The sequence below is a fragment of the Felis catus genome, chromosome F1, assembly GCF_018350175.1.
Source record: "Felis catus isolate Fca126 chromosome F1, F.catus_Fca126_mat1.0, whole genome shotgun sequence".
NCBI lineage: Eukaryota > Metazoa > Chordata > Mammalia > Carnivora > Felidae > Felis > Felis catus.
In genome coordinates, this window is record NC_058384.1 from 2,499,573 (window position 1) to 2,523,968 (window position 24,396).

General features: G+C 62.7%; 1 protein-coding gene across 1 annotated transcript in view; it reads right to left on the reverse strand.

Moving 5' to 3' along the window:
* Positions 1–24,396, reverse strand: part of ITPKB (inositol-trisphosphate 3-kinase B) — an 89,445-nt gene that overhangs the window by 5,221 nt on the left and 59,828 nt on the right. Inside the window, 4 exon segments of the mRNA XM_023247925.2 lie at positions 327–428; positions 2,323–2,527; positions 6,934–7,147; positions 8,391–8,490. Of these exon segments, the coding sequence (XP_023103693.2) occupies positions 327–428; positions 2,323–2,527; positions 6,934–7,147; positions 8,391–8,490 (621 nt within the window).

Sequence of the window (24,396 nt, forward strand, 5' to 3'; positions counted from 1 at the left end):
TGGCACCAAGAGCCTACCCACCCCAGAGGGCTGCCTGCGGATCTGATGAGCACACCATTCTCGACGGGCAGCGAGGCTACAGAAATCCACCGAGGGAACCGTCCTCAGTGTGGAGAGGCAGGTGGCCAGGGAGAGGGAGGGCAAGCCCACCGAGTGTCCCCACATATCCAGTTGGAGGCTGGCCACCAACTCCCGCTTCATCTTTTGGGGCCGGCGTTTTCCGTGCGGGCAGCGTGGCCCAGCGTGGTCCCGGGCTGGACAAGAATGTCTGCAGGGCACAGGTGTCCCTGCGCGGCCGGCCCCTTCCAGGGGGCGCCCTGACTCACCAGGATGTTGCGGTTTCCTTTAGTGAACTCTCTGAAGGCCTCGGTGACCTGCTCCCTCGTTTTGGTCTTCTTGAAGTCTCGGTTCACGGAGCCGTCTTCTTTCTGAGAACGATATGCGCCCCGGAGGGGTCAGGCACGGACCCCGCCCGCCAGCAGCTCTCGGGGGCAGCGGAGGCACCACGGTGCCCGCGGGCAGTCCGAGGAGACCCGCGTCTGCACCGCCAGGCACAGGGTGTAGTCGGGGGGGGGGGGGCACCGTGGAGCCCGTCCTGAGCCCCGACTGAGAACAAGGAGGGTGGCCTCAGTGTACCAGGCAGAGGAAGGTGGTCAGGGAAGGCCTGGGGGGTGCGGGCCAGGACTGGAGGAGGGGGCTTCGGGCAGCAGGGGCTGGAGGAGACACATATGTCTCGGCTTCCCTCGGGGCCTGGCCCTGGGAACCCCCGTGAGTGCCCCACGGGTCCCTGCCATCTGGGGGCGACCTCCCTCGTCAGACAGAAGAGAGGTGCTCCCACCGCAAGTTCAATGAGGTTCCTTTTGTAGCTTAAGATCTTTTACCGTATGTTCCCTGAACATAGCCAAGATGTCACTGCCTGCCCATCTCTGCTCCCTGGCCCGCCTGGTGCAAGAGACTACTCATCTTCTTAGCCTGGCGCTGTGTCTGTTCCAGGCTGTTCCCGGAAAGCACATAGAGCTTAGCTCCCCCAGGAGGACATCTGTTCTTTTTTTTTGATTTTTTTTTCAAGTTTTATTTATTTTCAAGAGAGAGAGCATGAGTTGGGGAGAGGCAGAGAGAGAGAGGGAGGCAGAGAATCCGAAGCAGGCTCCAGGCTCTGAGCTGTCGGCCCAGAGCCCGATGCGGGGCTCGAACTCACGGACCGTGAGATCATGACCTGAGCTGAAGTCGGATGCTTAACCGACTGAGCCACCCAGGCGCCCCGAGATCTGTTCTTCGTTAAGGACAAAGGGTGAGGAAGCAGGGCTCCACGAGGAGCCCCCAGACTTGGGTCTGTGCATCACCAGGCCGGAGACGAGGTAACGCAATGTGGCTGCCTCTTGAGGACGGACCCCGGGGCGGAGGGGGAACTTGCCCACGGGGGCTCGTCGCGCGGCGTTTGCCCAGAGCAGGGGAGGGGGGACGGGCTGCTGGCTGTTCCTGCAGCCGGGCAACGAACGGAGGCTAGGGCACCCAGCCTGAGAGGGAGAGGTAAGGGGAAAGCGGACTGTTTCGGAGACATGAAGGAAAACGAGCATTATGAGAGGGAAGCGTGAAACTTGCAACCCGCACGAGGGCTGGACGCAAAAAAGGAAGAAAAACTGGTTTCAGATGACAGGGGAGGGACACGTGGCTTTCTCAGCCCAGAGCTCACAAAGCAGTGCTGGGGAGGGGCGGATGCCCGGAGCGCCACCCTCTGCTCAAACCCAGACGCTAGGGCTGTTCGGTGACGGCCCGGAGCAGGCAGAGGACAGAAACCCAGGAAGGCCGCAGGGACCGCTGTCTGCCCGGCCGGCCGGCACCTCGCGGGCCGCTCCCCGGGGTGAAGTGCGAGCCCGCACCTGCTCATCATATCCAGGGCGGGGACACTCGGGGACGCGGAGGAGGGGCGTTTGGTCCGGCTGCCCGGGCAGAGGGAGGGTCACCGCAGCCGGCTCGTCCCCACCCCTGCATCTCGTGGCCCATCCCCAGCTCTCAGGCCACGGGCAGAGTGAGCGGCCCCTGCACTGGCACACGGGCTCCTAGGTGGGCTCCCGGTCAGGGCTGGGCACGGTCAGGGCTAAGCGTAGGGTCCTCGGCAGAGGGCTGACCCTGGGGCCGGCTAGAAGCCACCCTGCTCCGGGGCCCCGGCCCTGAATGAGGAGCAGGCGGATTTCCCCAAACACGCTGGGCCTGTGAGGAAGGAGGCTCGCGGCCTCGGAAGGCCCTGCGGGCCGCCGCCACCCCCGGGGCGGATATGGGAGCCTCCGTCCCTTCCTTCCCCAGGCACCTGGCGGGCCTCACCTTGATGCCCTCGATCCTGAAGCCGAGGGTGGCGGTGGAACTGATGGTCTCCCTCCACTGCATGTACCGAGGCTTGGTCACAGCCCGCTGGGCTTTCTCCTCCTCGGTCGGGGCCTCGGGGTCCACCTCGATCATCTTCTGGTACATGTCCTTCCGGAGGCTGGGCTTCTTCCGGGCCTTGGTGAGCTCCTCCTCCAGGTAGGTCCTGCGTGGGAAGGGGGGCGGTGATGAGGGCCGCAGGCCGCTTACGCGGGATGCGCACACGCTCTGCTGGGGGGGGGGCGGCCCTGCGCATGGGGCGACCTCGTGCCAACACCAAGCACCAAGGCTGAGCCAGAAGGTGGCCTTGGAAGGGGAAGCCTGTGCCTGGGGTGGGGGGGAAGCCCGAGGGGGGCCACACGGCCTGCCCCGCCCAGCCCGTGCCTCCTCACACCTGCCCCCCAGCCCAAAGGCCCGAGAAGGCACAGCCAGTGGAAGTAGCTCACTGTCCCGCCGTGGAACCGGCAGGGGTCCCCCGGAAACCGGAGCAGGGGCGGCACGGGACTTCAGCAGCCCGGGGCTGAATCCCCGGGCCCGCGATGCCTCCCCCACCCCCATCGCCAAACAGAGATGGGGCGTCACCGCTGCCACACACACGGGCATCCTGCACGTTGCAGACGCACCCCTGCTCCCCAGTGAACCCCCCTCTTCTCCCCTGACCCCGGGCCCCACCGCTGCCCCGGACCGTTCCTGAAACAAATCACAGGACAGAGCTGTAGTGGGAGGAAGATTTCTGCGCTGGCCCATCGTGGGTGGTGGCCGTGACGGCGGCCCGGCCCCACCCTCCCCTCACACCTGCTGCTTGGGGACCCAGGACAGACTGCGCGTCAACTCATGACGCCTTCAGAGGCCGAGTTTTCACAAACCACCGTGTCAAATATAAGGAAACGACAAGTCCTGGGTTGTGAACGTGGGCCTGGTCATTTAGAACCTCCCGCAGCCCTCGCCTGTACCAGTGCACACCTCCTCCACGGGCGTGCGCACCTCCCACGCACATGTGCACGCACACAGCCATGCACACACCCACACACACGCACGTGCAGGTACACCCCCATGCACGTGTGCACACAGCCATGTACACCCCCACCCCCCACGTGCACACCCCCACACAAGTGCGTGCACACAGCCATGTACACCCACATACCTACACGTGCACACACACATGCACGTGTGTGCACACAGAGCCATGCACACCCCTAAGCACAACTATTCACACCCACAACGGGCACTCATGCACACGCGTGCACTTATGCACATGCGCAGTGCACGCAAACCATGCATGCACACGTTCATACCCCATGCACACGTACACCCACACACCCATGCACACCCCATGCACACACTCATGCACATACACCCCACACGCACGCACATCCATGCACCCCCCACACAACATGCACACACAGCCATGTACACCCCCACACGTGCACACCCCCACATGCACGTGCACACCCCCATGCACGTGCATGCACACACAGCTATGCACACTGCTACGCACACACATTCACACCCACACTGTGCACTCATGCACACGCGTGCACTCATGCACGTACGCAGTGTATGCGAGCCATGCACGCACACGTGCACACCCGTGCACACGTACACCCACACCCATGCACACCCCATGGACACACTCATGCACACACCCCACACGCACGCACACCCATGCACCCCCACACACACATGCACACACAGCCATGTACACCCCCACACATGCACACTTGCACACCCCCACGCGCACACACACGCACGTGCACCCACACCCCCACGCACACCCCCATGCACACACCCCACACGCACACACCCCCACGCACACGTGCACGCACACTCATGCATGCACACAGCCACGCACACACCCTCCCACACACACGCGCACACACCACGGTGCCCGCCGAGCCAGGTCAGGGGTGGCAGGAGCTTCAAGGCAGAGGCCGAGGGGCAGGATGCTTGTGCGTGGAGTCGCGTCGGGCCGGCCCGGGTGCGGCTGTGTGTGCGTGCCACGTGGCCGGGGGTGGGCTGGCCGCCCCACATGCTCCGGGGCCCACTGTGGGGGCCTGCGGGGCGGGTGGGCGGCCGCACTTCCGCAGAGAGCTTTCAGTTGCTCCTTAAACAGGAAGCAGGCCTGGGGCTTTTTCCAGGAAGGGCCCCCGCAGCCAGTCTGGGTGGGGTCGCTCACCCTCCGCCCGGGGCACCGGTCAGCGGCGACACGGTGGGGCCTGAGCTCCCCAGTGCTGGCCTGGCCGGGCTCCCCGCCTCCGTCCGACAGCGGGATGGGGGAGCAGAGGCCTCTGCGGGGGACGGGGGTGGGGGGACGGCCACTCGGGGCGAAGGGTGGGTAGGCGGCAAGCCTGTGGGCGCCCACAGCTCGCGCGCCAAAGCTGGGGACGGTCCTTGTCTCCACCCCCAGCCCCGACATCAGGAAGACTCGTGTGACACACAGCACACAGGCTTACGGGGGAGAATCTAAGAAAAGTCCCTGGGACCTGAGCATACATCCACGTGGAAACGCCGTCCCCGATGCCCCCGACTTAGGACACTACAGGTGCCCACGTCACCTTTTCCTGAGCGCCCCCCACCCCTCCCCCCAGCTTGTGGCCGAAGCTGGCTTGGCTGGTCAGCCCGTCTACTGCTTCCCCGTGACAGGTCTCAACCCCTCATGCCTGGGACTCAGTGATGGTGGTGGCCCTGGGCTCCGGCCTCCTCCCTCTGGCAAGCGCTGGGCGTGGCCATGGACTGCTGGTCTTAGGACGGGTTCTGTCTGGGGTTAAGGATTCCGGATCGACGCAGCATGGACCCGGGGCCCCACGGAGCCCCCTCGGGGCATGGTCCGCGGCTGGAAGCCCGGCACGGACCCGGGGCCCTGCCGAGTCCGAGTCCCCGCACCTCTGTGTTTGATGTCCCCCTGCTCGGACTGGACCACGCAGGACCCATGTCTCCCGGTGGCAGTGAGGAGCGGAGGAGGGCCCATCCCTTGCGTTGTGAAGCGGAGGAGAAACTGAGCAGGACCAGTTCTGGGGAGACCTCCCCTCCCCTCCACACAGACCTCGCTCTCACCCCACAGCCTCGGCCTCGAGGCCCCGCTCCCAAGCGAGCTAACGCTGTCCCAGCCTCGCCGGTCACTCCGGGGCGCAGTGGGACAGAAGCTGAGGACACAGGCAGGGCCCAGGGGGCGCCAGTCCCCACAAGCCTCCCAGGGAACAGACAGCTACACGGGGCGGCCTCGTGGGACGGACTTTCCACACATCCCTCCCGCAGCGCGTGCTTTTTTGGGCCACGGTCTGAGTGAACGCTAATCGGAATATTTCTGTGTCTTCCCTTGAGAGGGCCCATCCTGGTGCACCGGGGAGGGCCTTCCGGGGACAGAAATAAGACTCTGGGGAAGGGCAGCGGCCAAGCGGTGGCTGGAGGGACATTCTGTTTCCTCCCTGTGGGCTGGAGCGGAGGGAGGGAGGAAGGGTGCGGGGGAGGGAGGTCAAGGACAGCCAGAGAGCAAATAGAAGGGCCTGTACTTCCCCATCTCCGGTCCCTGCCTGGGGGCCTCGCGACGAACACGGCCTGCAGGGTCTGACTTGAGGACACAGTCCCAGGAGTGAGGAGGGAAGGAAGGGGGCTGTCGGGCCCTCTTCTCTCCTGGCCCCTGCCTGTCTTGCACACGTGTAAGCATGCACACACACACACACACATATACACACTTCTTTCTCATTCTCGTAAGAATAAAAACCATCCAAAGCAAACCCAGGCCCCAGCTCTGAGCCGCTCCCTGGAGCCCGGTCTCCCCAGCGAGCCGCGGGCGGATGGACGAGCCGGGCGTCTGGCTGTGCAGCCTGGGGGGCTTCCCCCCGAGGGGAGCACGGCACCCCTACACCACGTGGCCAACAGCCCGGGAGGACTTCACGAGCGCAGCAGGAGAGAGGGAGCCGCTCGGTGACTCCTTGGGACGGAGCGGCCCAAGGCCGAGAGGGAGGAGAAAACCACGCCGCCAGAGCAGGGCCCAGAGCTGCGGACGGAGGGGTCCCGGGTCCCCTCGGCTCTGCGCATCACCCGGTCTCCTCCCCTCCGAGTCCTCTCCAAGCTCGGGCTTCTCTCCCGGGGCAGGCGCCAGGGGTCGGATCCGAGTCCGTGCACAGGCCCGAGCACCCCCTTCCGGCCTCTGTGCCCTCTCCGGGGCCCCTGGAGCACCCCGACCCGTCCCCCGGGAAAGCAGCTCCCGGGCTCCCCCTCCACCGCACTCGTAGGGCAGGGGCGAACCTTCGTGGGCACCCCAACATATTCCACTGACCAGCTCCCCCTTCCCACGGGTGGGGGCGCGGGGGGGCGCTAAGACCCTCTACCCCCGTCTCCCCACGCGGCCACCACCTTGCTGCCCGGCAATCCCACCCGCCCAGAAAGGCAGTTCTCTCTGCCCCACCCCTCCCAGGGAGGCTCAGCACGGAGCCCCTCTTCCGGCCCCACAGCTACTGGCTATGGAAAAGCGGGGAGGCCGTGAGGGGCAACGCCGGGGTCCCGTCCCCTCTGCGGGATGGCGTCCCCCACGCCCCGAGCCCGCCCCGCCGCACCCCAGGCCCAGCTCACCTGACGCCCATTTTGCAGTCCATCACGCAGGGCGAGTCGAAGGCGGCCAGCAGGTCGTCCATCTGGTTGTAGCGCTCGCCGTCTTTCACCACGTCGCCGTGGTAGGCGGGGACAAAGGGCTTCAGCACGTCGGCCATCAGCCGGTCGAGGCAGCGCTGCTCCGACTCACAGTGCTTCTTCAGGATCCTGCCGTTGGCAGCCGCCTTGAAACTCCCTGCAGAGCAAGGTCGGGGGAGACCCTGGGTCCGTGTCCGAGACCCTCCCTGCTCTCACCTCCCCCCACCTGCCCGCCAGCCCCCGCGGTAGGTCTCCCGGGACCGCTCGCCCAATAAGCATTGGGGCTGAAGGTGCCCCGGGTCCCCACTCGTGGACCGAGCCCTGTAAGGGGAGTGGAGGCAAGTCCTGGCTGCAAACCGGGCTGGGTCCCCAGCTTCCCTGACCCCGGGCTCTTCTTCTGCAGATGGAGGGGCACCAGCGCTCACGGCAGGGTTCACACACGCGAGACCCAGCCACTCCTCTTCCTGTGTCACTGTCACCACCCCCACCCCCTCATCAGTCCAGTCCTCGGGCAGTGACGGTGCCTCCGGTCTCAGGGCAGAAGCTCTGATGGGACAGGTTCAGTCCCAGGGCAGGGACGCTGGCTGAGAAGCGGGGGTCCGAGGCCCGGCACAGGCCACCCGCGACGTGACCCTGAGTCACGCCGTCGGGGACGTATTTATTTAGGAAGAGTGTCCACCCAAGTGCCTTGGGCCCACGTGCGGGGGATATAAAAGAGGTGTCGGACCCTGGGCCGGTCTGTGGTCGTGAAGGTCAAGTCCGGGGCAGCCACGGAAACCTCCCAGGGGATGAGGCCCACCAAGGGGCCCCCGCACGTGGACCAGCCAGCGCTCAGGCTCTGGCTACAGATGTCCCCTCGTCCCCCGCGGGCGACGGGCGCCCTGGCCGCCTGCACCCAGGACTCTACACTGTCCTTCGCTTGTGGGGTGATCTGCCTGCACCTTCTACCTCCTACAAGCTCCGTCGGGGTAGACCCCTGCATCTCCACGAATGCCGTGACCCCTAAGACCGTGGTGATGGGGGGATACAGTGGGCGCCCAATGGCACGCTGAGCCTTGCCTCTTTATCCAAGATGGCAGATGGCGGGCGAGCTGGAAGATGATGATTTCGCGTATTTTGCTGAGGTGAGGTGGGAGAGAGACAGAAGGGGGAGACGGAGACACCGAAAGAGACAGAGACGAGGAAGGGGGGCTGCGTGTGCGTCTGGGGACGGGACAGGCTCCGGAGGGGGTGCTGTCCTCCCGTGTTCTCAGGGCAGTGCTCGGGCCGCATCTGGGGAGCACGCCGCTGTCTCCGAGAGATCCCGTTCCAGATGCTTCCACCTCCGGGAGCATCGGGGGCCAGGCCCTCCCCGGAGAGCAGAGGGTCCCGGGGGAACTTCCGCGAGGGCCTGCAGCTACCTGCGTGTCCTGCCAGCTGGATCCAGGGGTATTTCTTCTTGAAGGACATGACGAAGGGAGACCAGTGCACCATGTTTTTTATTTTCCGCCATGATTTGCTCTAGAAACAAGCGAATGAGAAAACTCTCCGTTAGCAAGGAAACCACGGGGCGCCCGGGCGGCTCAGTCGGTTGAGCGTCCGACTCTTGGTTTCGGCTCAGATCACGATCTCGCGGTTTGTGGGATCGAGCCCCGGGTCGGGCTCCGCGCTGACAGGGCGGAGCCTGCTTGAGATTCTCTCTCTTCCTGTCTCTCCACCCCTCCCCCACTCACATGCCCAATTTTCTCCCCACCCCCCCACATAAATAAATACACATTTTAAGAAAGGGAACGACTGCTTTCTGGTTAGGACAAATCCACAGCCAACAGACTCGCTGCCTGTGGCCCCAGGATGACAAGTGTCAAGCCCACGGGGCTCCAAGGACGTCACCTCCGTCATCTACGCAGCAGACGGCCAGCGAGAGCTCGACAAAGCGCCCAGATGCAAGGGGACCTTCGGGGGGACGAGGGTCTGGCAGGTGCACGTGACCCCATCCCGGGCCACTGCCCCGTCAGGGAACAACAAACGCACGCTCCCCTTCTACACGCCCCTCTCGGGCCTCAGTTTCCTCCTCTGCCTCGTGAGGGAGGGACAGCTGGGCCACCGGGCTCCTCGGACTGACTGCTGGACCCTCAGGGGCCCGGGGACACGCATCCCAACTGCAAAGCCCCTCGGAGGAAGACTAGAGCTGTCACCCGGCTGCGGTGTGTCACCTCACGCTGTGTCTGCAGACGTTGCTGCACAGAGGCCCTTTTGCCTGCGGGCGGTTTGAAGAGAGACCTTGCAGGGAGTTCCCCGGGGACAGCACCCTCCACCCCGCGGCTCGGGTGCACACAGAAAGGAGAACAGACACTTATTTCGCACCCGACTTTATCGTCCCAACAGGCACACGGGACAGTCGCCGTCCCGTCGGCGGGGAGAGCCCGAGCCTCAGGGACACGAGCGACGGAGACGGTTCTGGAACCTTCACCCACACCGCTGCTTTACAAAAATCCCCTCCTCCCCCGGCAGTCAACGTTTCTGCAGAAGCACACAGGCCCGAGAACCCGAGCTGCAAGTCAGAGCCAGGGGACCACCACCGGTTCCTGAGAAGGCGGGTCCCTGGCTGGCAAAACACAGAGCAAAGCCACGAGGCTCGGCGCCGGGAGAAGGGGCTAGAAGCTGTGCGGGGGGGGGGGGGGGGGGGGGGGGGCGTGAGGAGGGACCCGCTTCGACCGGGGACCCCGAAGATCCGGGGGGCTCGCTCCCTGCCCCACGGCCGCGTCGCTGCGGAGGCTGCGGGTGCCCAAGGTGAAACCAAGGTCACATCAGCCGCCGCTGTCACCCGGCTCTCAAGTGAAAATCTGTTTAAGGAGAAGCATCTGCTGGAACCTGGCAATCCTCCTCCGGTGCCAGAAACCCTCACCCCGCCACCGAGACCTGGTCTATTCTCGCACGAGGCCAGCCCTCGCCAGCCCACGTGACGGGAGGGCCGGGCCTCTGCTGGCAAGGTTGTTTTTCTAGATCCTTCCGATGGAGATCACCAAAGAAGGCTAAGGAAGGCCGAGGAGTTTCTTATCTAAGCCCCCAGAAGGGCGCACAAACAATGCAGGGGGAGGCACAACGGGAAAACCTCACTGCACGAGATGAGCCGGGAGGGGGGAGTGGGGAGACGTCAAGGTGGGTCCAGAGGAAACGTGCACAGCTGGCCACCACTTGCCAGCCACGTCCCGCCAGCAGAGCTCGGGGTGGGGGGGGACAAGGGTCTGGCAGGTGCACGTGACCCCATCCCGGGCCACTCCCTGTCAGGGAACAATAAACCCACGCTCCCCTTCTACACGCCCCTCTCGGGCCTCAGTTTCCTCCTCTGCCTCATGAGGGAGGGACAGCTGGGCCACCGGGCTCCTCGGACTGACTGCTGGACCCTCAGGGGCCCGGGGACACACATCCCAACTGCAAAGCCCCTCGGAGGAAGACTAGAGCTGTCACCCGGCTGCGGTGTGTGACCTCACACTGTGTCTGCAGACGCGGTGGTCCCTCGGCCAGGGAGGGGCGTGCAAAGACAGGGGAATGCTGGGAAGGAAGGCCTTCGTGTTGGCTGCGTCCGGCAGAGGCAGGGTGGGGGCAGGGGGAAGACTGTCACAGGCAGGGGCCTGTGTGACAGAGCCCCGGCCTGCGTCTGGAACGGCTGGGTCCAGGCCTGCTGGGAAGGGCAGCTGGAGGCGGTGGGGGACGAGGGTGAGCAGGTGAGGCCAGGAGGCCCGGGGCAGGGCAGCAAACGCAGTGGGGAAGAGGCGGGTCGGCCTGGGCTGGAGTCCTGGCTCCGGCCCCTCCTCGCCGACTGACCCTGGACAGGCTCCTGACCCTCCCTTGGTCCCCCCCGCCCCGATCCCAGGAGGTAAAGCCATTCAGCGATCACGGGGTACGTGGGGGAGGGTCTCAGCTCTGCGTTCAGGGAAGGGGTGTCTCTGAAGTTACCCCGGGGAGCAGCCCGTCTGGAGCTAAGCGCAGGCGTTGCCGTGGTTACTGAGGAGTAAAGACCACCGAGCCCGGGGCTGGTCAGACCCACTCGGTGTGGTCGCTGCCCCCAGTTATCCCATTCTCCGCTCCCGCCCACAGGCGCCGGCAGGTCCCGGCTCACCCCGGGGACCGGGGCCCAATCCTACAGCGGCTGCGCCTGACGCCGGGCGAGGGCCCTGACCCACGGTCTCCGCCAGCCCTGAGGACGCCACGCCAGGTAACGGCAGACGGGCTGGGAAGGCCAACAAGAGGTTTCTTCGAGGCGGGTCCCTTGGGCAGTGGGGCTGGCAGCCTGCTCTGGGGAGTCTCCTGAATGCCCCTTTAGCAGCAGGGTCCTGAGCCCTTGGGAGACGCTCCGAGGCCGGCCACCAAAACCCCGAAAGGTCCCACCTTGGGGCTGGGCAGGGGCAACTACAGGATCACACAGGCCTCTCCCAGCAGGCAGATCTGCCCGTGGCTGGAGTCGTGCACTTGGGATGTTCTCGGGAGCACGTCAAGGGGAAGGAAAGGACCAGAAGCCAGCAGGATGGACAGGTGAGCGGCCTGGAGATGCCGGATGTTTGGAAACCGCTCCAGGCAGCCCCCGCCCCTGACCTGACAGGAGCGGAGAGAATGTGGGCAGGGCTGTAGGGGGAGAACACCACCTGGCCACAAGCCCCGACCCTCCTCGAGGGGACAGAAGAATCTCGGTGGGACGGGCAAACCCCAGACTGGGCTTCTCCGGCCTCGGCCAGCCAGTGACGCTCCCGAACCTGCCAGCAGGGACCGGAGGCTCAGGACACAGCACCTTCTGGCTCCCCTTTGCCTCTTCAGTCTAGAGGTGCCCGGCCTCACAGCAGAAGCGACTCTGGGGGGCCAGGACCCGTGTAGGGCGGACGCCTTCACTCAACGCCCGGAACCTCGGAGCGCACGGCTCCGGCCTGTGGTTCTCGGCCGCATCTCTCATCTTGGGCTCAGAGATGCCAGAGCCCCTGAGAGCCCGGGTGGAAAGTATTCACTGGCCAGCGGGCTGCAGGGCCCAGGCTGAGCCCCAGGGAGGGGGCCCGGGGGGTGTCCGATTCTGTGTGTGTGTGTGTGTGTGTGTGTGTGTGTGTGTGTTTTAAAGGTTTTATTTATTTTTGAGAGAGAGAGAGAATAAGCAGGGGAGGGGCAGAGAGAGGGAGACACAGAATCCCAAGCAGGCTCCAGGCTCCGAGCTGTCAGCACAGAGCCCGACGCGGGGCTCGAACTCATGAACCGTGAGACCCTGACCTGAGCTGAAGTCTGACGCTCAACCGACTGAGCCCCCCGGGCCCCCATCTGTGTGTTTTTCTAAACCAGACCCCAAGCCTCCCCGTGATGCTTGTGGCTCCTGGGAAAACGCCACCCTCCGCCTGGGTCCCCCAGACACCCCACGTCTGTTGCAGGGAAACCCCGCCTCCAACGAATGAAAGGGCTAATGACTAGGATCACCTCAGTTTTCCATAAACAGACAAGGAGAGTGGCGCGGGAAGGAGGGGGAGGAGGAGGAGGGGGAGGAGGGAATGGCGCAGGGAAGAGGGGAGGATGGTCACGAGTCAGCCCTCCCCTCGTTCACCTTCTGCCTGTTCCTTGGGTCTGGACTTGCTCTGTCTTCCCTGGTGGCCTCCTTCTTGCACACGGAGAGGACACCAGACCCCCAGGGGGGTGTCAGAGCCTAGTGCCCAGTCCCCGCCCCTGCAGGAGCTGCCCAGGGCCGGCACTCTCTCTCCTCAGCTCAGCCCTCAGGGCCCTCTGGGGTCTGCCTCCTGCCTTCTTTCCAGCCATCACCTGCCCCTCGCAGCCAATAAAAAGGGTAGTGATGCCGGGGACAGAGACCCCTCTGGTTCCGGGGCTGCCTCACGCACTATGGGACGTTTAGCCGCCTGGTGCCCCCCACCCGCATCCACAGGCGGCCGCGCGGCCGTTCACCAAACACGGTGTCCCGGGCCCGTGAGCCTGGCCCCACACACCTCCCCGCACCCACCCTGAGACACCTGCCAGGTGCCTGTCTCTGCCGTCAGGGATCTCTCCCCAGAACGGCTGCAGAGGACTTCGCTAACCCTGTGCGGCCCGGTGCCCCTTTCCCTGGAAGCCCTTCCTCTGTTTCAGCTGCCCCCTTCCCCCCGGGTGTTTCTAGAATGCTCTGGGCACAATACACCTGCATGCCAGTTCCTACCCGGGCAAGCGTGAGCCCCCTGAGAGCCGGGCCCCCAGGACCTGGCCCCACCGCGCACTCCCTTGCAGGGGGTCCCCGAGAGGCCACCACGGCCCTCCAGGCCTGCAGGCTGAGCACAGCCCCAGCGGTTCAGGAAGAGGGAGACCAAAGCCAAGAGGCATGCGAGGGAGGCTGCCTCTGCCCATTGGGACCCACTGGGAGCCTCCTGGCACAGGCTGAGGTTTCCGGACAGGTGCGGGCTCTTCGGGGCCCTGCACCCCCCCCCCCCTCCCATCGGCCACGGCACTGCCTGGACCGTCTGGAGAAGCAGGCCTCCTGAAGACAGCTACTCACGGCCCCGTGTTTACCCCAGCGCGGCCAGCCCCTTCCTCCAGCCTCCCTTCCCTCGACGTCGCCAGGCCTGGGCTGGAAAGGCTGGCCTTCATGCTGCACTTCGCTTCCGGAAGGCAGCACGATGAAACAGAGCGCGATCATGTTTGGGAGGCAGAGGGACCCCTTGGTCTACCTCCTCTCGGCTGCAGCTGCGAGCAAGCCTTTGCACCTGTCGGTCAGCGTTCGCATCTGTAAACTGGGCTCAAGAACATCGCACATGCCCGGCCCAGCCCATAGGGTCGTGGGGAGGACTGCGGAGGAAAGAATACCTATATACAGGGGCTCCGTACACGGTCACGGGGCAGGCGAACCTTAGGTGTTCAGTTTGCTCTAACTTCTGTGTCTTTTTTTTTTTTTTTTTCCTTTTTAGTTGCAACAGTTTTCACCTCCAACGCACGGGAGCCTGGCAAGGATCCATCTGGGCACTTCCAGAGGATCGGATCGTGGCTAAGTGGCAAGCAGATGAGCTCATTGTGTGGTCAGCCGCTTGCAAAGCCTCCCCGTGGGTGCTCATGCGGTGGGAGCCCGCGCAGCCCCTCCCGAGGCCCCAGATGCGGGGAGAGTCCGAGCCGGCCGGGCCAGGCCAGGCCAGGCACTGGCACCATTTTCGGGTTCAGAGAATCCGTAAAGCTGCCCAAGAGAGAAAAGTTTCCCAAATAGCCCCATCTGCCAGGCACCGCGGAACACGGCTATTTTGGGGGGCAAAGAGATTACGGAGCAGGTTTCATTTTATAAAGGGGATTTTACATCCTTTCCTTAACTTCTCCCCACCTAACTTTCCCCCCAATTTTCCACTTTTCCCTCCAGCACGTCCCTTTTCATCGAAATAGTCTGACCCTTGGCGACCTGGTCTTTGCAGAGAATCACAAGTCTCCTTTTTTTTTTCCTTTAAGTCTGAAAGAGACGAGGGCAAATCTCGAAGACATCAGAAAAGGGGAATTTTCTCTGGACCCCGCGACTCTCGGAAACACGCTGGGAGCCTGGGCTCCGCTGCTCCCGTGCGCGTACGCACGAGCGTGTGCGCGCGCTGGTGAGGGGCGGTGACTGGCTAGCGGGGGAGACGGGCGAAGACATCGCCCGTCGCACGTCTGGCGTGTTGCCGGGCATATCAGTAACACCTCACGGTCACCCTCACGCACGACGCTGCTTCTGCGAATGATGACACGCGTTCGGAGAGGTTAAGTCACTTGCCCGAGGTCACACAGCTTCCTGGTTCACACCATTTAACTCCGAGGATGTTGTTGTATTTCAGCCAACAGGGTAACTAGGCCCCCCCCACCCCATCCTCTCTCCCCGTGCTGGGGCGACCGGCCTCGCCCCCAGTTAAAAAACAGCCTCAGGCCAACAGCAAGGGCTTTGTCCAAAGAGTGACCTTTCAGATGGGGGAGGCCTCAGTAGAGGCCTGCCCTGCCTCCTTCCAAGTCCGCTCCCAGCATTGCCTCCCCAACACACCCTTAACAAAGCCCTGCAAGTCGATGGAAAAGGTCCCGGCCCCGCGGATGGCCCGCGCCGCGTCAGCGCCTTTGTTCCGATCTTGCAAAAGTCTGAACGCGACTCCTTGACTTGTCCATGTTTGGAAAAAACGCTTTTTTTCTTCCTTCTTCTTTCGGTCTAAAACAGCAGCAAGGGTTTCCCCGGTGATGGTTCTGTCTCCGGCGCTGGGGGAAAGCCTGCGTTTCTCTGAGGCCCGGCCCGGCCAACTTTGTTCATTGTGTTCCCCCTGGCAGAGCGCTCCCGTGGGGCCAGCTAGGCGAGCCCAGGCAGGTAGGGCTCCCCACCCACCCCCCCCAGGCCCAGCGGTTCCCTCCTGCAACCCCGGTTAGAAACCTGGCTGGGGCCAAAATCGAAACCCACCCCTGCCAACAGTGAGCTGTGAGCTTGGAGGTGGAGGGGGCGGGGGGGGGGGCGCGGGTGGGGAGGTGAGGGAAGGCCTTTCAAAACCGAGACCCCGAGGATCGGAAAAATTAAGCCCGAGGACTTGGCAGGGCAGGTGGCTGCGGCTAAGAACAAGAGCCTGGCTTTGGAGACTAACTGTCCTCCCCCCTGCTTTAACAAACAAGAACAGTCCCCTGAAAACCAAATGCAGAAACACTTTTTTTCAAGAAAGACCCGAGGAAGGTTTTTCTGTCATTCCCGCCTCCCCCGCGTGACGGCCCCAAAGCTGGAGGGGGTGGGGGGTTCAGAACACTTTCCACAGAGGTTAGGGCTGGGCGCGGGTCCCCCGCGTCGCCCCGCACCTGTCCTTTGGAGAGCCCAGCGACGGAGGGAGCTCCACTCTGGATCAACGGCTGGGCTAGGCCAGTGCGGCAAGGATGGGCCTTCCTCTCGAGCCTCTTGGCCACTGCGGGTGCGAGAGGCGGGCACTGCCCGGGGTCCTGGGCTTGGCGCTCTGTCCTCTCTCTCCGAAGAGGGCTGCTGCGCCCCAGGTCCCTGCTCACACAGGTGCAGGCGCCCTGCCTGCAGTGCCCCCTTCCTCCCTCCCGCTGATCTGAGTCCTATCTGCCTCCGAAGCTGGGACCCGCGAGCCGGCCCTTCTGCTCCGAGGGGTCTCGACACCAATCCAGCCACGCGCCCGGTTCCGGGGCCCTCCGCGAGGCAGGGGAAGGTGCGAGTGCTTCCTGACTGTGTGTTCGGTGCGTGTCTGCCCACGAAGGGTGAGCTCCTCCCGGCACCGCCGTGGGCCCCCCAGCTGCACACACAGTGGAGGACCGCCCGCCGGCCGTCCCAGGCCCCGCATACAGCAAGGGCTCGGGCCCTGCCACATCCCTCCTCCTGCACGACGAAATCCACCCAAGCTGGCTCACGCCTCCGTGGACTCACCTGCCGGGGCCCGGACTTTTCCAGAGACCTCTCCAGGGAGGCGGGGGGCAGTGGGGGGTGGCATATTCGCAGGAACTTCCTGCTCAGTCTGCCTGGTTCTCTACACCCACTAACCACCCACTGTGGTTCCTGGACAGTGGACAGCCTGGCTGGCCCCAGGGGTCTTTGACACACACGCGCGAGGGCTTGGCGGCCGCCCCCCCTCAGATTGGTCAACCGAGCAAAGAAAGCTCTCCTAGTCCTGCATACTCCAGACCTCCCCCCGCCCCAATTCCTAGCTTCACAGGAGCTGGCATCCGTGGACCCACAGTCTTGCCAAATCAGCCTTTGTTTGGCTCCCCAGGAACGGAGGGAGCCTTCACTCATGGAGATGTTCCCAACCCTCCCTACCAGGCGGGGCCCCACAAAGCTCGTCTCTGGTCTAGAAGGTCCCCAACTTGGCTCCTCCTTCCTCCTCCCTCCTGGGTTCCATCCTCTTAAGAACTAAAAATAATGGAAGGCTGGAGGAAACACAGAGGGGTGGGGGGAGGAGGGAGGGAGGGGGAGGGCAAGGAAAGCCAGAAAGAGGGGCACAGAGAGGGAGGGAGGGAGGGAGGGAAAAGCTGGTACAGGCAGAGGCCCAGTGTCTCTCCTTCCAGGAGCCACGGGGCCTCCAGGCTGTGCCCTGCAGGCTGGAATCAACAATAGGAGGAAACCGGGGAGAGGCCGGAGGCGGGAAGAGCTGGGGCTGGGGGAGGGCAGTCTCCAGCAGCTGACTTCCCAGTGGACAAAGCTCACGGGACAGAAGGGCCCGGCTCTTCCTCTGGGAAAGGGCACCCGGGGCTCTGCCCAGCTGGAGGGGGTGGTGGGAGGGGGGTCCACCCCTGCAACGCACACCAGGTCCCTTCCCACCCTTCCCCAGAGATCTTCTTTTCACTTTGGTAAGATGCAAAAAAAAAAAAAAAAAAAACCCAAAGCCGAGTTACAGAGGGTGGAAATTTACTGAAGGTCCTCACTGGTCAGCGGACACGGGTGCCAAAGGGCTGGGGCCACTCGGTGCCCCCAGCGCTCCCCACCCTGGCCAGTTCCTCAGGGGGCCAGCCCCGCCCCACACACCTGCTCCCCTAGCTTGGGGGAGGGGGCCGGAGGCGCTGGACCCCTCCTTCCCAGCTCCCGGACACTAAGGGTGAGGCCGCGCAGGCAGTGTGGTGACGCCGACAGCCCGTGGGCCGTGCCAGTCACAGAAGCACCTAACCCGTATGGACGACTAGAGCCAGACACGGTGCTTGGCTAAGTACTACGTGTCATGTAGGTGCCGCACGAGTGTCTCAGCCTACCCCGCGGGGGCTCTCACTGTCGCGCGTGGCAGATGGGGACACAGAGGCACAGAAGACTGGATCGCCGGCCCAAGGTTCGATAGCTGGTAAGTGGCAAAGGCAGGATTCGAACCCGGGCCGTTTGGCTCCAGGGGTGCAGACGCTTCGTCGCTCTGCTGGGCTGCCCCATTGTCATCTGTGGCAAATAAGCTCACGGCCAGATAAAAGCGGGTTTCGATCCTGTTACTCCTGGCTGGCGGTGTAGTCAAGTTAGCAGCCTGTCCGAGCCCCACCTTACTTGCATAAGGTGAATGCCACCCCACCGCCTACCCGGCAGGGACTGAATCCCCTTCCCGCAGCGCCTGCTGGCGGACAGAAGCATCCAGTGCGGTGAACACTGCATACCTCCTAGGGGTCCTGTCTTGCTCTGAGCCCCGAAGGGGGTGCCTCTTTGGGGGGTGAAACAATGGCAGAGGTTCCGCCTGTGTGGGCTCAGCAGATGTGAGCCGCAGGGTCTGGGGGCCCCCTCCTCTATCCCCGGGGCGCTGGCCTTGGGATCCCTCCTCCCGCTGAGGCAAGTGCAGGGGGTGAAGCCCACAGCCGTCAGGAAGCGTGTCCCCACGAGGGTCCCATTCCTCGCCATGAAATGAACCCCGGTGGAGCCTGGGCTCACCTTACAGAGTCTTTCTGGAAATCCAGAAGGCCCTGGAGCCGCGTTCAAGCGCAAGAGACAGCAGGTGAGAGGCAGAGGCAGCCTGGCACTCGGGCCACCGGCCCGTGTCACCAGCTGCCCGCACGACCTCCCTCCCACCCCCGTCCCGTCCTCCCCTGGGGACCTACGGTCTGAAAGGAGCCGTTCCCGGAGGCTCGACCAGGTGACGGGGCCGGGCCGGGCCGCGCACCTTGGCCCCACGCAGGGCCGTGACATTGACACCACCAGGAAAACGGAAGGCAGTTTTCTGCAAAACGGCTGAAGGATCTAAAACGTCACGGCAGAGCACAGCCCTGCTACCCAAACAAACTTCCGTGTTAGAGTTTTCACACCACCCCCCCCCCCCGCCCCATGTATTTCTCCCAAGATAGCCCGGGATGGAGAGTCTTGGGGTTGGTTATAAATCAGGAAGCTTAAGGACACGACTGCACACGGCAAAGGCTTCCTCGACCTCTAGCTTGCTGAAAGTTTACTTCTCCAGGCCAAGAGCGTCCACGGACACAGCCCCGCCTCCTAAGTGGCTTCTGAGAACCCAGAAAGTGCTCTTAAGACATTGGCCAAGGGGGTTGCTCTGGGCGAACTCCACAGCCAGATTTTTGGGAACTCCCACGTAAGGAATTTCCAACAAGGAAACTTTTCAGGAAGAGCCTTGCATACCCGCATGAGAACTTACAAGCAGGATCGACCACGGAGCTATATTTAGAAAATTATTTCCCAGCAAGATACGTTGGTGCAATTCGGACTTCTGACAGATTCCTCGGGCTCGCCCCTGGCTAGCTGGCACCGAGCAGAGGGCAGAGACGGTCAGAAACCCCAAGTTCGTTTCCAAAGAAGCGCCACAGCCCTGCCCCCGAGAGGCTGCCGATGCCCGGCTCTGGGTTTCGCCCGTGAGTCACCCGGCCTCCCTGTCCCAACCAGAGCCGCCCGGGACAGAGCCCGTCTCTGCTCACGTGCAGACGGCCGGGGGCACAGGAAACGGGCCGCTAAGAAGACACACCCGTGGTCCCCCAAGTAGGAGCGAGACTCGGCAGCTGTCCCCCGGGTCATCCTGACGTCTGCCTCCTCGGTAACGTGTGATTTTCATAAACAGATTGACTCATCGAGCTTCCCCCAAGCATCTCTGTCAACTGGGCCCTGAGTGCTTACTTAGCACTTTCCCACAGCTCACGAGCCTCTAGGCCAGGAGGCAGGCTCGCCTCGCCTCCCAGGGGAGCGAACAGGGGCGAAGGGACTCCCCATCAGAGGACAGGCGTGGGGGCCGCACCTCCACGTACCCCTGGCATCTGTGGGGGGGGGGGGAGGGAGGGGGCGTCCCCACCCACCGCAAGCAGAAACACCACACCTGTTGGCTTCACTTTTCGCTTTAGGCTACAATGAGTTCACACTCCGTTCATCCGGAGACCCCTTCCAGAGGCTCCCGGGATGGCTCCAGGCGGGGTGGGCTTCGACAAAGCAGCACCGGCCGTCCTTCCTTAGACGGGGCGCACAGGGGGCTCCACCCAGCCCCGCCCGTCTGCTCCCTCAGAATCACCGAGAAGCCGGCCAACGGACACGCATCTCCGTACGGCAGCCGGGCTTTCTGTCCACCTGAGACACAACGCCCTCTGCCCCGAAGCCTGAGCCCCACAAAAGTCCCCTGTCGCCTTCGCGGCCTGCCCACTTGTTCTCTCCGACTCCGTTCGCCTCCTTCCCACTGAGTGAAGGGAAATAAAACGCTAGTAAGAGACATGAGCGGGTTATCTGAAACATGGCAGAGGCTGAGGACCGGGCTTGATGACCTCGGGAAGTCCTCCCCGCCAAGGGCTTGGACCCTGGACGGAAGGAACTAGAGAGACACTGGGAGGTCGGGGCTGCTCCAGGCCGGCGGGCTCTCCCCACGCTCCAGCCTGCCTCCGGGCACAGGGAAGAGGCGATGACCGTCCACATGCCTCGAGCCGGGCAGTACACGTGTCCTGGAGGAAGTCACCCAGAGAGAGCCCCGAGGACGCGGTCCCGCAGAGAGGGATGCGGGATCTCACAGCGGCAGCAGCCCCCTCGCAGGCTCAGCCCCTCTGAGGCCTCTGGGGACGGCCCACATGTAGGAACTTTCTGACATCGCTTCTCGGGAACAGAAACAGCTGGCTGATTTATTCCCCTTAACTTTCAATGCTATTAGGGCACATCTGTCTCCGAGTGAAGTCACCAAAGAAAAACCCAACTGAAGAAAACATCTTCTTTTTTTTTTTACGTTTATTTTTGATAGAGAAAGACAGAGCACAAGCGGGGGAGGGGCAGACAGAGAAGGAGACACAGAATCGGGAGCGGGCTCCAGGCTCCGAGCTGTCAGCCCAGAGCCCGACGCGGGGCTCGAACCCACGACCCGCGAGATCGTGACCTGAGCCGAAGTCAGACGCTTAACCGACCGAGCCACCCAGGCGCCCCCGAAGAAAACATTTTCAAGCCGCTGTCATTTCAATTTTTCGAAAAGGAAGCAAGGCGATAAACCTCCAGGGACCCCCAGATTCCAGGCTGATGGAGGGAGATGGGAGCGTATTTGCCCCGGAACGCAGGCGGCCGACCGACTCACACAGCGCTTGGCCCCCAGGTCGTGACCCGACCGGCAGCTTCTCAGAGTTTCCTCTTCTCTGCCTCGAAGTAGGCTCTCTCCTTCCCCCTCCCAGCAAAGTCTGGTAAAGGTCCCCCTCGACGCTAAATCAGGCCCAGAGGAGGGCCACTTCGTGACAAGCGACCAGATAATTCAACGCACACACACGCCAGCCGGTGGCCAGCTGACTTGATTTTCTTTGTCAGAATGTTTTCTTTTTCTAAACCAGCGGCTGACGTTTACAAATCAGGACATTTACAAATCAGGGCCTCAGGACCTCTACTGGTCTTAAGTAGTCTACTCAACTGGCCACGTGAGCGTGGACAGACTTGTCACCCTTTTCTCGCAGATTCTCCATCTGCGCGTGGACGGCCCCGGCCCCGCCTCGAAGACCGGAGGAAAGATTACACGGGGAGACGAGGGGTGCTCTGAACACCTGACCGGATCACATGCCGCGCGCGACACCGGCCCTTCAGGTCTAAAGGAAAAAAATCTAATGCCCCAAGAAAGCTGGCCTCTCTGGTTAGATTCGCAGCCGGGCAGGGGGGCGCGGCGGGGGGGGGGCACAGCCGGGCATAGAACCTGAAATAGAACCTGGGACTTCTGAACCGCCCAACCGTGCGGCCGCGGCTGGCGCTCTGTTGTCTGCGCACCGGAGACGTGGGACAAGGCTCGGTCACGGCCGAGCAGACAGAGCTCAGCAGATTCTAGAACCGGGGCACCTGCTATGGGGCCGCTGCCAGCGGCGGCCCAGCCTGGGGGAGGGGACACGACGGCATCCGAGGTGGGCCCGGAGGAGGCCCGACACGGGTGCTAGGGGAAAGCCAGGGGACTTCAGAGCACAGCGGCCAAGTGCACCCTGGGTGCTGACCCACACCAGACCCAGAGGCCCCGGGCCGTCCCCTCCCCCCACAGCCTGCTGGGAATGAGAAAGGGATGGCAGGAACAGGCACAGAGGGTTCCTCACGGACAGGGACCCGCACAGGCCAGCAGGTCCTCCGGGGGAAACGCGGGAGGCACGGGCTCTGTGCGGGGCAGGCTGCAGGGAGGGGGCACTGGTGACGGCCTGGCACCCATGACCCCGGGGCTGGCGGGCAGGACGACTCAGGGTGGGGGGCTGCGAGTTACCAGCTGCCTCCCCCCCCCACCAGTCCCTCGGCCCAGCATCTCGGGTGGCGGGGGCCCCAGCGCTGGTCACCGCCCCCAGTCGCAGCCTCCCGGTGGCCCGAGGGCACCCACACCTGCGATCTGACGCCCTGCGGAGCTAATGCGGGTCACTGAGATCTCCCCGGGAGGGTGGGGGGGTGGGCGGGGGGCTCACTACCCATCAGCCTTTGCTCTTCCCTCTCCCGGGTGATGACAACCTTCCCCGCCTCCAGGCATGTCCTCGGCAGCCCCTCTACACCTCAGCCCGAGAACTTTCTAGAACGTAAATCTCAGCACGCCAACTCCAGGCACCTCCTTGCTTTCAAGTTTCGCAGACTTCCTGAAAGGCTTGGTGTGCTTTGTTTGTTTGTTTTTAATTTTAGAGAGAGTGAGTGTGAGCGGGGTACAGGCAGAGAGAGAATCCCAAGCGGGCTCCGCACTCAGCACGAAGATCAGGGCTCCCCACACACAGCCCCACGCTGGTCCCACCAAGAGGCCACCTCCTTTCATGAGCCCTCCCCTTCCAGAAGGGTCAGCCTTCGTGACAGTGCTCCCCCCCCATCCCCCTGGGTTTTCCGGGAAGAAACAGCCCCCACTGCTCCCTCTCCTGTCTACGAACCCGAAATCTAGTGGCAATGCTGACTATTTCCCCGTCCTCCTGGCCTTCCCCGGCTGGGACGATCGGTACCCCATCAAATCCAGCAACACGTACGGGTCTCCGTGCTGCCTCCTGGGGAGCCCACGGTCCATTAAGGAGGACGAGCATGGGGCGAAATAACATAAAAGGCGGCCGGAAACGTCAGCGAGTTTACGGAGGCACAGATACCGGGACACGGCGAGTTAGTTTCTACGGGAGGCGGGAAATAAATTCAGGGAGCCTCATGGCAAAGGTGCGTTTAAGCTACCCTGTGAAAAATGAGGAAGATGAGCTGTGTGTGCGTGCGTGTCTGTGCATGTGTGTGTGAACTGGGTAGGATTTCGGGCCTGGGGCGAAAGCGTGAGCAAACGCAGAGAAAAAAGGGCACAGATAGCTCAGCGCGGCACCCGGTGCTGGACAGTTTGTCTCAGAGGCAAGCGATTCAGAGGGCAAACTGAGGGGAGTTTAACGCAGTAGAAAAGGGATCAGCTTTCTCGTGGTGAGTCGGCAATTCTGATCGCACGCACACGCCCACCAGCTTCTGTCCAGGCCGCCGAGCCTCCTGCCTTTCTCTCTACACCTGCTGCCCTACGGCTTCCTTTTATCAATACGTGGAAGCTTCCAATTCCCGGATGTGTTAGCTATCTTTGATACGTAGCGCACCCCACACAGAAGGTGCTTCAGAGAACTCTCGGGTAGAAAGTCAGCCCTCCGAGATTCAGACCCAGGGGGGCCCGTGTCCCCAAGTCCTGTCCTTGAACTTCAAGAGCGGGCCAGAAACAAACGGTGGGAACGCAGAAAAAAGACAGAAGCCGGGCTGGGGCTGCTAACCTCCATCCGGTTCTAGGAGACTCCTTGCAGTTTTATTTCCGTTTAATCAATCCCGAAGAAATACAGGGAAAGACAGAGTTACAATTTTTGGATTTCCTGTGAAAGGGGAAATTTGTGAATTTCTGCCAAATTTATCTTTAAGATTTTTTTTTCCTGTTCGCATTTCTGTTGCTTTGGTTGAAAGAGACTTTTCGGGGCGCCTGGGTGGCTCAGTCGGGTAAGCGTTCGACTTCGGCTCAGGTCACGATCTCACCGTTCGTGGGGTCAAGCCCCGCGTCAGGCTCTGTGCTGACAGCTGGGAGCTTGGAGCCTGCTTCGGATTCTGTGTCTCCCTCTCTCTCTGCGCACCCCCCACCCCCAGGTGCGCTCTGTCTCTATCAAAAATGAATAAATACGAAAAAGATTTTAAAAAAGAGACTTCTCAAAATTAAAATAAGAAATACTCTGCAGGCCAACCAAAAAGGAAGAGAGCCAGCCAAATCTGGCTCAGCCCACGAATGTGAATAGGCAGGGACCAGTTTTTATGAAGTCTGACAAATTCATACAAGACTCAAAATAGAAACTATGATGTTATAATTCATTACCACCACCGGCAGATAGAGAAGTGTAATTTCCCCCCTTTCCCAAGCATGCATTAATGTATCCACAAGCATGACACTGGGTGACGTACAGAAGTGTTGAATCATTATATTTCATGCCAGAAAATAATATAACGCTGTGTGTTAAGTATACTGAAATTAAAATTGAGTTAAAAAAATACAAAGTATTAAATCCTTTACTAACCGCCCCCGCCCCCCCCCCGCGCACACACACACACACACACACACACACACACACCGTTTTTTTAAAAAAAAA